General features: G+C 31.0%; 1 protein-coding gene across 1 annotated transcript; it reads right to left on the minus strand.

The window, feature by feature from the left end:
• Positions 1-1079: 1079 nt before the first annotated feature.
• Positions 1080-5431, minus strand: LOC117907890 (squalene monooxygenase SE1-like). The gene is made up of 8 exons (XM_034821569.1): positions 5021-5431; positions 4301-4412; positions 4031-4205; positions 2866-3034; positions 2379-2597; positions 1960-2235; positions 1493-1771; positions 1080-1379 (listed from the first exon to the last, which is right to left on the minus strand). The coding sequence occupies exons 1-8, from the start codon at positions 5255-5257 to the stop codon at positions 1275-1277; spliced, it is 1572 nt and encodes a 523-aa protein (XP_034677460.1). The 5' UTR covers positions 5258-5431; the 3' UTR covers positions 1080-1274.
• Positions 5432-12480: the final 7049 nt, after the last annotated feature.

Here is a 12480-nt window from a genome sequence, read left to right on the forward strand (position 1 = left end):
TTTTAAATTATTATATTTTGAAACTTTTCAAATTGGAATCCCATTTTGATTAATAAGTCATTTTTTAAGTTTGCTAGAAAGTTCTTCTAGATGTAAACTATTATGGTAAGGTATTTGTGGAAAATATTTTTCTTTTTTTTAAAAAAAAATGACACCATGTGATTATATATATTTATCTACTAAAAAAAATTAACAAAATGTATCTTAAATTCTATCAAAAATAAGAAATACAGTCTTATTAAATTTCAATAACTCTAAAAAGGAAATGAGGTAGAAATTTTTTTGAAAAAAGTTTAGGGAGGATGTCTTTGTTTAAATTTTTTGGAGTTTGTTTTTGTGTTTGTAAAGGAAATCTTACACTTGGTTGGGTATCATCATTTTTTTTTATGGAAAATTATATTTATATCCACTTATTTAATCTTTACGTTCACCTTATTTATATATCCATTTTAGAAATAATAATTTTATTAATACATCCCCTAATCATTTTAAAAATACCTAAAACTTCTTTTTTATTTTTCTCCCCATACTCATCTTCTTCTTCCTTTTTTTCACCCCGACTTATTTTCAATCGTAAACTAGAGAGAAAATCATCTTTTAAACTCATTTGATAATAGAAGAACATTTCCAATATGTTTATAAGTCAATTCTATTTTTTTAATATATTTTATTTGAATCCATATAACATACTTCATAAATATCTTTTAGGGCTTACTCTTTATATAATTTTTTATGAAAAAACTTCTTATAAAAATAATTAAAAAACAATTAAAAAGAATTTAGAAATCATTTAGTAGTTAAAAATTATGAAAAAGATTTCATTAAAAGATATTTTCATGTTAAAAAAAAATCATTAAAAGGATGAATATAAACATCAATTTGATGGATACAAATATAATTTCCCATTTTTCAGTGGTAGGCCAACCATAGGTAGCCTTTTCCATTCGTTTATAATATAATAATTTGTCTAGAATAGTTTTTAAAAACAATTATATGTTTTTAAAAACATAAAACTACTGATAATTTTTTAATGACCGTGTAGAAGGTGACGTTTGCCACCCTAGATATAATATGGCAACTTTGGAAGAAAAAGAAAAGAGTATATTTTGATATCAGAGAAAAAGGAAGTCCTGACAACCAAAACATGTCATAATGCACATATTCGAACAATCACTTCCCCGTTATCTTTGAACAAGGGAATGTGACAAAGTAGCTCGTCTTGATTGGAACCCCCCCTTAACCATTTTCACCTTTTGTAATTCAGCTTCAAAACTTCACTTAACAGGAGGAGCTCTGTAATATGCTGGAACTGTTGCAGGAAAGAACATTTGCCTAACTCCTTCTGCCTTTATGATGGGGAAAATGATTCCCGATGCACCCTGCAGCAGACAAATTCATAACTTGAGAATTCAGGAAGAAAAAAGTATCTATTTAGAAAAATAAAAGACACCAAAATCGAGTGCGGAAGTTAAAAAAAGACACAAATACTCACTGAAATTATTCTAGCTCCAATCCATACACGTTTTGGTGAAGGAAATGGCAGCAATAAACGACCAACACCAAATATTGCCACCGCAAAGAAGTGACAAACCAAGCTCAATGGACGAGGATTTAGCCCTGATAGTAGAGACACTGGCCCTGATGAACACACACCTCCAAGGCTTAAATAATCAAAGCACGCATCACGCATTTCCTTCCTTGCTTGATCTGGTGAAGCACAAAACACCTTATACAGGGCACCTGCCAATGTATTTATTGTGGATGCCACAGGCTGCAACAAAAGGTTTGGAAACAATAAATGACAAAAATTTTAAAAATAAAGTCTTTGCAATGAAGAATGCTCTTAGTGTGTTAGGAGTTTTTTAGTTATGGATCAAATGGCAACAGAAATTTTGCATGGATTTCTTTTCCTTGCATTATGGTAATAACAGCTCTAAGGATACAAGTCTTAGAACTTACCTTTCGCAAGGTATAAAAGGACTCGAGATATTTGCAAAGTGTAGCTGCATCATTCAGGTCATGCAGAGGCCTGAGAAGATCTCGTAGCACAACAATATCAGATAGTGCCACGGTCATTCCTCCACCAGTTAAAGGATGGCGCATATTAAATGCATCCCCCATCAACAAGGCCCCAGGAGTAGGATGTGGAGCAGCTGGCATGCTTCTATTAGGCATCGTCCTTATGTTTCCTTTATTGATTGCAGCTATAAACCCATCATACAGCTCAGGAGGAATCTGAAACAGATGATTAATCAGTCCATACCACTATAAACTAACAAACAAATAACAGATACTTTTAAAGCTAATATGTGATAATGAAAATGGGATAACAACTATAAAGGCCAAAAGGAAGTTTAAAAAGATTGAGCATAACATACTTGGGGAGCCACCACAGCCTTCAAATACTTGGCCATTTCACCATTTGAAATAGAAGGCACCTTTTGACCAGGTACATCAACCAGACATCGAATCTCTGTACTGCTGATACGATAAAACAAGATAGGAGAAGGATCTGCTAAAACAACATGCCCATGATTTGCAAATGGGAGCTCACAGTCTTCCAGCAACAAACCGACAAAACATGAGGGCACATCTACCTGCAGAAGTTAAAACTGATTTCGTAAGTTTGTTACTAGCAAAAAGTATTTGGGAAATTAAGAGCTTGAATTTTCACAAACTACATGGTTTTCACAGAAAAAATCTGATGAAAGTCCCCTGTAATTCGAGTAAGTAGCAGGAAAAGCAAATTTTACTAACTGATTATTAATGGCAAGGTGAAAAACATAATTCAGGAACAATGGAAATGTATTTAGGTGAGTTTTATTTTATTTTATTTATTTTGGAGAAGACTGAGGTCATCCTCACCTTAGGGGTACAAAGGGAGCGGCGCAAGTTTGAGAAACAACCATCACATACAATGGTTAAAGGAGCATATGCTGTCATTGTTTCACCATCTTTAGTCTTGTAATTTACCCCTCTAATGGTCCCCTTTTCTTCAAGTAAAGATGTAACAGTTCCTTGCTCCAACTGTACACTGGAGAAAATTGAAGAATAGAAGTAACTACCAGTGAACAAAAGACAAATACTTCAAAAGCAGAAAAGAACTGTGAGACACCGAAGTCTTCCCATTTAAGTTGAATTTTATTACTCACTGTACTGTGACAGGGTTGGTAGGTAATAATTAAAAAAATACAAAAGATAGTCTCTTTTAGGTAGTCATTTGTCCACCAAAACACGTTAAACACCATTTCTTCCGGCGTCATTTGTTGATTCACTTATTGTTAAGATGAGACATGCCTATCTCTATCTCACACCTAATTAAGCCAGGAAATTAACAAATGATAAATTGGGGAAGAGGGATCAATAAGTCATCGAAAATTCTTTTTTCTCTAAGAATTCGATTCAAGGAGGGGACAAGTCGAATCTCTTCATCACATGATTTAATGAAATATCTTGGATCTATGTCGAATTAGTAGTTACATGTATTGATCAAGTTAATTTCATTGGGATCGATTCAAAAAGCAATTGGGGTCTCTAAGAAAATATATGCAAATGGATGCAAGGGTACACCTACTTGAAATCCTAAGGTTATGTTTGCTTCTAAAAATGTAAAATATATGTATTAAAAAATATTCATATTTGATTTCATTAAAAAAAAAATAAAGTTAAATCAAATATAATTAAAATTGGTTCAAATTTATATATATTTAATATTTACATAGAAAAAAAAAAAAACAATGAATTTGAAAGAACATATAAAAATAATTATTAATTTTAAATCTAACTTTTATTTTTCTTCACCATGTCTTTTCTTTTAGTATTCTTTTCCTAACCCGACTAAAGTGGAATAACCAATTTTTCCATGCTCCGTACCCCAAAACTAAATGTATGTAGAATTTTGGAAGGAGTCATATTTCCAAAATGCATAAGCATGTAGCTTTCGTGCCACATCAGTAAGCCAAACAACAGTCTATTAATTGAAAAGAACCCAAACGAATATGTATTGTAGGTTATGGATAAAAGATAATACTTGGGAAGGGTTGCAGCTTTCTCTCGCATCCTTTGTATGAAGCGGCCGTTGTGAAAGCTCCTTCCGGCAACATCTGAATCGAATTTTTCCAGAGGATAAGAGAGTTTCGTATTCTTTCCATCCTTAAAGAGAGCATAGCCAAACACCCGCTGAGCATCAATTTCCTCTACGCAATCTGTCAGTCCAAAAACAGCAGATATAAATGAAATCAGAACAGTTAAATTTCTAGTCATCGGAACAAATCTGGTTCAATTTTAATCCTATGCGAACCTTGAAGCCCCAACTCAATCAATTTGAGGTAGCCCCCTGGCTGTAGCAGTTCACCAACAATTCGGTCAGGCTCAGTTAAGTCTCTTTCAATCACGCGTACCCTACGCCCATCCTGAAATAAAGACTTGAATTATTAGGTAAAGAAGAAGCCAAATTGCATCAGAATGTCCTTTTTTTAACCCCTATTACAGCGACTCTGACTTTGTTAAGGCAAAGCTGATTTATGAACACGATTCATCACCTGTTAACATGTGACGACTTTTAAATGTGTTCAATTATTCATTATTTATCGGTAATCTCGTGTTAACTGATCCCTGATACGTGCTCAAACACCCATTAGAAGTCCAAAACGACCTAGTAAACCAGTGTTTCGTGCGTCTTATATATTCCGAGTCGTGACGAGACGTCCGACTCCCTTCAGACAATTGGAAGATCCAGTTTCATCTGAACCGTCCACTCAGCATCCGACCCCACCATATAGTGGTCCGATCCAGCGTGAACGCTTCTGATGCGACAGAACTCAGCCTGAAATAGGCAGAATTAACGAAAAAAACGACACCAGAATTCTTGGAAAAATCGGTTCAAAAAACAAAGCAGCAAATAGCTTCCGGACAATCGCTAAATGATTGGAAGCTTAATTTTGCTTATACTGTCCTGCATTTTCGGAACAACCCACCGCAGATAAATCAGAATCCAGCAAAACCATAAAAGAGAGATCACCTTGCCGAGAGTATTAGCGAGAGCGGCGCCCGCGACGCCGGCCCCGACGATGATGACGTCAGCCTCCTCGTAAGCGGTCTTCGATCTGCATTCTCCATTAGCGGTGCTTTTCACGCATTCATCCCTGATCTCCACAGAAGCACCGTCCTTCTTCTTGTTCTTCAGAAGCACGCTACGGAAGACGACGAACCCCAGCAAGGAGGCGAAGATCCATCCCAGGATGCCCTGATCCACCATTTCCGAATGCGAATGGAGCAGCGAGACCAAGACCGAAGCGACGTCGTCGACGGCTTCTCTCTCCCTCTCTCGTTTTTCTCTCACTAGGTTTCGCTGGCGTCGCGTTTTTCCTAGTGTGGGTGTGCGTCTTATATGAATATCACAAGTTTACAACTGGAGGAGCAGGAGTGAGAGTTTTCAGGCTGATACACCCCTTTTTATAGCCACTTTCACCCGTGCCTTTCATTACATTTCTTCTTAAGCTCTCCTCTTGCTAACATGCGCCTCCCGCGTTAGACTCTTAAACTGCACTTACTGGTGGGGTGAATATTGGACTGTACGGGTATGGCCCAACTAAAATTAATCATGATTTTGGGGTCAATTTTCAATATTCAATATTCAATATAAACCAATTAAATTGCATACCCATTTACCACCCATCCTCTCCTGATAATTATTTGGAAAAGTTGGTACGTAATAATAATTTAATAATTTAATAACAAAGCAGCTTTGAATGCTGTTTGAAGACGAAAATCATCTGAAATGATATCATAACGTGAAGCGCCGGTCAAAGCAGGCCACTTCTCAAAAATCGCCACCTCATTTTCTTAATTTTATGTAAAAATAAATATAAATATATTATTACAATAATGTTGTACACCCTGTCCTTGTGACTAATTTTTAAGAATAAAAATTTAATTTTTTAATTTAAAAATGGTTTGAAGTCTTTTATTTTAAAAATATGAAAATGAATTCACTTTTATTAGAATTTGGAAAATTCTTCCAAGACCACTCTATATAAAATTTACTTTTCCACCATTCAATTAAAAAGAAGATAAATACAATTAAAAGAAAAAAAAAATTAATAGTTAGAAGACTAAAAATATAAGTTTCCATTACTCAATTGAAAAAAAACAGATAAACATAATTAAAGGGAAAAATTAATAACCAATTAAAAAACTATAAATATAAGAAAATTAAGTTAAATATCACTCTCTTTATTTTCCCTTTCGTGGATTTTCCACAATATCCATGACAATTGACCACTAAGATACCAAATAAATAACGACGTGCTACTAAAAGCAAGTTAGAAGAATTAATGAAAATATGACTAGGATACCAATGAATGAATGAAAGTAATGTTAAATGTCAAAAATGTGATAAGTTACTAAAGTTTGAAAATGCGGCATTAGCATTAAAGAGCCATTATGGTAGAAAAGATAAAGTAAATGCGGTACAAAATACGTAATATTGGTTAAAAAGATGTTTTGACTCTTCAATTGATTGTTCGGCTTGCATCACACTTTAAAAAGCTTTGGAACGACAATTTTACTTACTTTTTAGTCGTTGGAACTTTTTTAAAATTATTAAAGTATTAAAGTAATGTTTGATTTTTGGTTAAATAAAAAAAATTAAAATATTTGATTTTTCTTTTCAATAAAAAATAATTTATTAATATCATCCAATATAACTAAAATGAATTTGTTATCAATAAATTCAGTTTAGTTCTATTGAATGATGTCAATAAGTTACTTTTAATCGAATAAAAAAACTCAAATATTTTGATTTTTTTTATTTAGTTAAAAAAACAAATACTACATAAGTCTAAGATCGTATTTTTAAAATTATGAATTTGGTTTTTGTTATCCGAACAAGAAAATAAGAAAATATATCAGTCCCCGAGTAAGAAAAAACCTCTAATGTGATGAAGGTGAGACGAAGATTCTCACCATTACTTAGATGAGTGTGTATTTGACACCTGCTATAAACATGCATAATTTCAGGGACCTAGATTTAAATCTGTAATTCAGAACGACGGATGATGAAGTCAAACAAATGTTAGAAAAAAATGAAGGATCCCCGTAAATATCACGTCAACGCTCGATACATGAGAGAGAGAGAGAGAGAGAGAGAGAGAGGCAAAAGCAGGTTTCATAAAAGATAGTGGAGAGAGAGACCAAATCCCCTGTTGTGTCAATCTTTCATGAGATTGAACGCAATATCAAATGGCATACGGGGACCGGGGTTGGTAGGTTACGTCAAAACGTGAAGTGAAGACTACAACGCAAGTGTCCTCCAATGCTGTAGTGGAAAAATTCAAACACCCACACGTATCGTCAAATAAACCATTATTATTTTCCCATTTGTTGAAGGCAGGCCTGTTTGCTTTGATACTATTATCCATCTCAAGCAAGTGCATTAATGGGCGATCAACTCGAACGATGCTGCTCATAGATTGAGTCAATACGTGGGTGATGCAAGCAACCGCCAAAGTAGAATTTTTGCGAGAAATTTGAGTGACAGTGCAGTGAATGTTCACACGCTGGTGGAGTTCATGAGTCGTGCAACCGTTACACATCCATTGTTATTTCATGGGCGTTTGGGAACGGAGATTTTGACCCAATATATATATATATATATATATTATTTTTAATATTTATTGATATATGAACTTTTTAAAACTATTTTTAAATTTGTGACATATCTTAAGACATTAATTTAAAATTATCATATATTTGATTTTTTTTTTATGAATTATAATATTTTTATTTTTCAAAATCCACAATAAGGGACAAATCTGTCAATGTTATAATAAAATTTCTTAAATGAAATATCTTCATCAATCGATTAATGAATTGACCATCAATCAATTAATCAATTGCAAGTTAATCAAAAGTAGGTTGTGTGATTTTAATAATAGGTGTGTATAGGGTTAAGTGTGCATTGAACTTAAATTTTTCAACGTGAAAATTAATTTAGGTAACCATCATTGATTTCAAGGAATCTAACAAATGAAAGAAATAAAATGAAACAAACTGTTAGCATCTATTTGATAATTATTTTTTAGAATAATTTTATATTTTTTAAAACAAAAAATCAAGAAAACATGTTTAACAATAAAAAAATATTTTTTATTTTTAAGAATAAAAAATAAAGGGCTTTCAGAAAATATCTTTTAGTTGTTTTATATTATTTAATTTGTTTTTATTGTTTTTTTAAAATGATTAAAAATAAAATATTAAATATGAAAATTATTTTTAAAAATATTAGAAATAAATTAAAATTTCATTTTACAAAATATTACATAACAGCTTTTAAAAACAGTTATTTATAATTATTTTAGAAAACAGTGATTAATGCTTATTCCATAATTGTTTTCTATTCTCCAAAACAACAAATATATAAATCACCTTTGATAATCAAAAACCGTTTTTATCTTTTATTATTAAAAATAAAAAATATATTTGAATTATTTATACAAATAAATAGAACGATTAAAAATATATCATTAGATATAAAAATTATTTTAAAAACATATTTAAAAATAGGTTGAAAATATTTTAGATTTCTAAACAAAACTTTATTATATAAAAATCAAATAATAATTTTAAAAAATTATTTAAAAAAACTATTTTTAAAAATAATTACAAATTTGACAAATTCATTTAGATCTCGCGATAATAATTTTAAAAAACGATTTTAATATTTCTAATACTTAAAATTTTTTACCATTCAAACATTACAAATATTATAAATGATTTATAAAACCACTCCAAACCTCTTAATTTTCTTTTATATGTCACAACTTACACATTTTGTCAATGTCATGACGACGATAGGCCATAAAATATATACGTGGTAAAAATTATGAAAAAAACATCATGACACACTAACCAGTGGCTGTAATGCGACGCATCAAATAGTCCGGGGCATAAAAACAAAAAAGTTGTCATCAACAGTTTCCCTCCCTTTGCATGAATGGAAATTAAAAGCGAAACTAACTCATTGCCACAAGGATGTCGTATCAAACACTGACTTGTTCTAACTTCTAAGTAGACGATAAAATTCAAGTAAGGATTTAAATTTGCAACATCTAAAATGTTTAATTACTTTATATCTTTTTATTAATCCTTGCTTATTCGATTCTGTGATGGACCACCCAAACTGGAATCAGTGCATCAGCCATCTATCTTTGTCTGAAAAAGAAAAAGATAAGAATGGCTAAAGGAGCCAAGTATGGAAAAGCATTATTGTTCAAACATTGACACCGTCTTTTGAAGGCCCGTCGACAGGACTCAGGAGTGTGAGACTCCAAATTTTACAAAGTCGTGCGGTCCCTGCAGCAGTGATGAACCCACGAGTCTCGTAGTTGATTTTTTGTTTTTTGTTTTTTGGTGAGACATATATAAATCTGATCCCAATGCCCTCCCCATGGGTTTAATTTGCTGTTTCTGGGTCCAGTTATCTTCATAGTGGCGAATTATTGGAAGAGTTCCATTCCTTGGATTCCCTCTGGGGACCCGAATTCGAACATTCGAGACTAGTAGGTGTGGCACCAAGTTGGTTATAGGACCCCCGTAGCTGATTCATCCTCTGTTCTGTGATGGAAATTATGTTTTGGATCTGTGAGCATTGTTTTATTTTCTGTTTGCTTTCGATTCTCGGAAAGAGGGTGGATGTAACAGTCGCATTGCTCACGGGACGAGGAAATATTCCTTTTCCTTCGCCCATCCAAGATGGGAAACCATGGCTCCCAATGGTTCCACGCCCACCTTTTGACAATTGAGGCAGTGGTTGCAAAATCCTAATAAAATAATGCAACAATGGAGAAGGGAAGACCACATGGTTTCGGATAGGGATGAGAAAGGGTGATGCAATTCATCAACACATTTTTCATAGTTTAGATAGACTATAATCATTTATATAATTTATTTATTAAATAAAATTATTTTTAAATTAATTTATATAACTTAAATTTGATTTATCAATTCAATTATAATTTCAAACTATTCAACCGATCTAACGTTTGACTTACTTTACACCACACAAATACAATCCACTCATATGAATTATCACCCCTTATGTTGTAATACCCCGAACCCAATTTAAGGGTAAATTCATAATTTAGAAAATAATTAATTAATTTAATAAGGGTAAGAAAATCTTTTCGCTTTTAAAAGTCTTAGGTATAAAATTAATTTTTTTTTTATATTCTCTATTCATAAAACCTTTTTTTACAAATATAAAAAATATAAGAAAGTATAGGGTTCGAAGATTTTGAGATTTAGGGTTTGAATATTAATTGTTGGGGTAAGATTTTAATCATCATATTAGTATTTTATATTCATTAATTAGATTTGAATACTTTAAAATTTTCAATATAAATTAGGGTTTGTTTATTTAATTTGTTTAGATCAACAGATTGGAAATTTATGAATACAGATTAATTTATTGATGAAAATGATAAAAATTCAATTGAATTAAAAATAAATAAATAAATAAATGAAAAATTAGTGGAAGATGATAAATTTTAGATTTGGAAAATAAATCAATAAATCGTTTGTGGAGGCTTTAGATTGAAAATAAATAAATAATAAAAAATAATTTAAATTAATAAGGAGAAGAAGGATTGCATGTTTCTGAATTTTGGAATTTGAGAAATTATGTTGTAGCGTAATTTGAGAAAAATAATAATAATAAAAATAAAGAAAATAAGAACTAATACGTGCAGATTGTTGAGTGATAAAAAATAATAATAAAATAAATCTATAACCGTAAGAGGCAAAGGGTGGTAGTGGAATAAATTATAATAATAATAATAATAATAATAATAGTTTTTGTATAAAGCTTAATTTAATTTAAGTATATAAAGAAATAACTAGTTATGATAAAATCAAGAAGGAATGTGAATTTTATAAAAAATTGTAAGCTTATTAAAATAATTTATTATTGTTTAAGAAGTTGAAAATAATATTATATCTGATAACGTTAACATAGAAAATTAATTAGAATTACTGAAAACTATATAAAATATTGTTAGAATTGTCAAATTTATATCTTTAGATAAATAATCAATAATAAATGTTGTGTATAATATTGTATTAGGTGAAGAGTAAGTTCTTCAAGCTAAATTTTTCAAGATTTAAGTGTTTCTTCAAGGTAAGGGAAATTAATATAGATTTTATAAAATGAAATTTTTTTATATTGTATTTTGAAATGTGTAAAATTGTTATTTTTATTTTTATGTATGGATCAAATATATATTTTGCATGAAAAATATGTTTAAATATTTTATTTATTTATGAAAAATGAAAATTTTAGAGATATGATATTTTGTTTTATAAGTTTAAATTAATAAAATGAAATGTTTGACTCTGATTTCTATGATTCTAGTAAATCGGTTATACTTGTTGATATTTTTATGGTCTTAATCGATGGGTTATAGTTGTTGACATATCTAACCTAGTGAACGGATTATAATAGTTAGTATTATATGATCTTAATTAACGAGTTATAATAATTGATCTTATAGTCCTAATCAATAAGTTATAATAATTAGTATTGATGCTCTTTATTAAATTTTAAGTAAGTGATGACTAGATTAGATATTTTTTATTTATTTTTTTGTTAGGATTTTGGTTCAAATTTTATTTTGGATATTGTTTAGATGTTAAAATTTAATTTTCGTTTGAATTATTTGAATTTTGAGTTATTTGGACAATAACATTTAGGTTAATATATTAGTTTTTAAAGTTGAGAATTGAGATTTATAAAATTTATTTATATCATTTTTACGTTGAGCCTTGAGATCTGAGGTATAAAATGACTTTAATGACCTTGAAATTGGTTTTGGCGCATGTCATCTGTATTTATTTTCCTAGTCAATTCTTCTCATGTCATGTTCAGACGATGAATAAATTGAGGTTCGAATGTCTTGAAGGCAACCGGTGTAATAATGCCGGCAAACTCATTCAATTGGTTACGGGAACAATTACATGGCATGGTCGTCATGCTTAAGGCCTTACACGTCAACAAGTATATTTCTTTTGCAATACATGTATGTGTCACATCATTTTCTAACTTTATGTCCTTTCTCTTTACGCAATACCAAATACCAATGAGGCAACGAAGAAAATGAGCAAAATGCAATCTGTAATGTTATAATAATTGATAATTATTTAAAAAATAATCAATTATTAGTAAAATAATAATTAAGTAATCATAACACAGAAATAGCCATAGGAATTCAAGGAGATACTCCTAGGTCGAGGGAAGCACAATTAGGAAAACCGTTGGCCGAAGGTTAAGCCCAACGCCACCGTGAGTCGGGCACGCAAATCTAAACCATTGATATGATGGTTAGGGATCCTAAGCATTCAATAATCAAGTACCATCCCAATCCCTATGACCAAGATGGCACCACGTGGATCTGAATGATAGGCTTTTGTCTGGCGTTAAATTGT

Source organism: Vitis riparia, chromosome 18, assembly GCF_004353265.1.
Source record: "Vitis riparia cultivar Riparia Gloire de Montpellier isolate 1030 chromosome 18, EGFV_Vit.rip_1.0, whole genome shotgun sequence".
Classification (NCBI taxonomy): domain Eukaryota; kingdom Viridiplantae; phylum Streptophyta; class Magnoliopsida; order Vitales; family Vitaceae; genus Vitis; species Vitis riparia.

Excerpts from the sequence above, each read along its gene's own strand:
- LOC117907890 (XM_034821569.1), bottom strand. The coding sequence starts at position 5,257 with ATGGTGGATCAGGGCATCCTGGGATGGATCTTCGCCTCCTTGCTGGGG. Across the intron at positions 4,413-5,020 it reads TCGCTAATACTCTCGGCAAG|GATGGGCGTAGGGTACGCGT; the intron begins GTGATCTCTCTT and ends TCTTTATTTCAG. Across the intron at positions 2,236-2,378 it reads AGGCTGTGGTGGCTCCCCAA|ATTCCTCCTGAGCTGTATGA; the intron begins GTATGTTATGCT and ends CATCTGTTTCAG.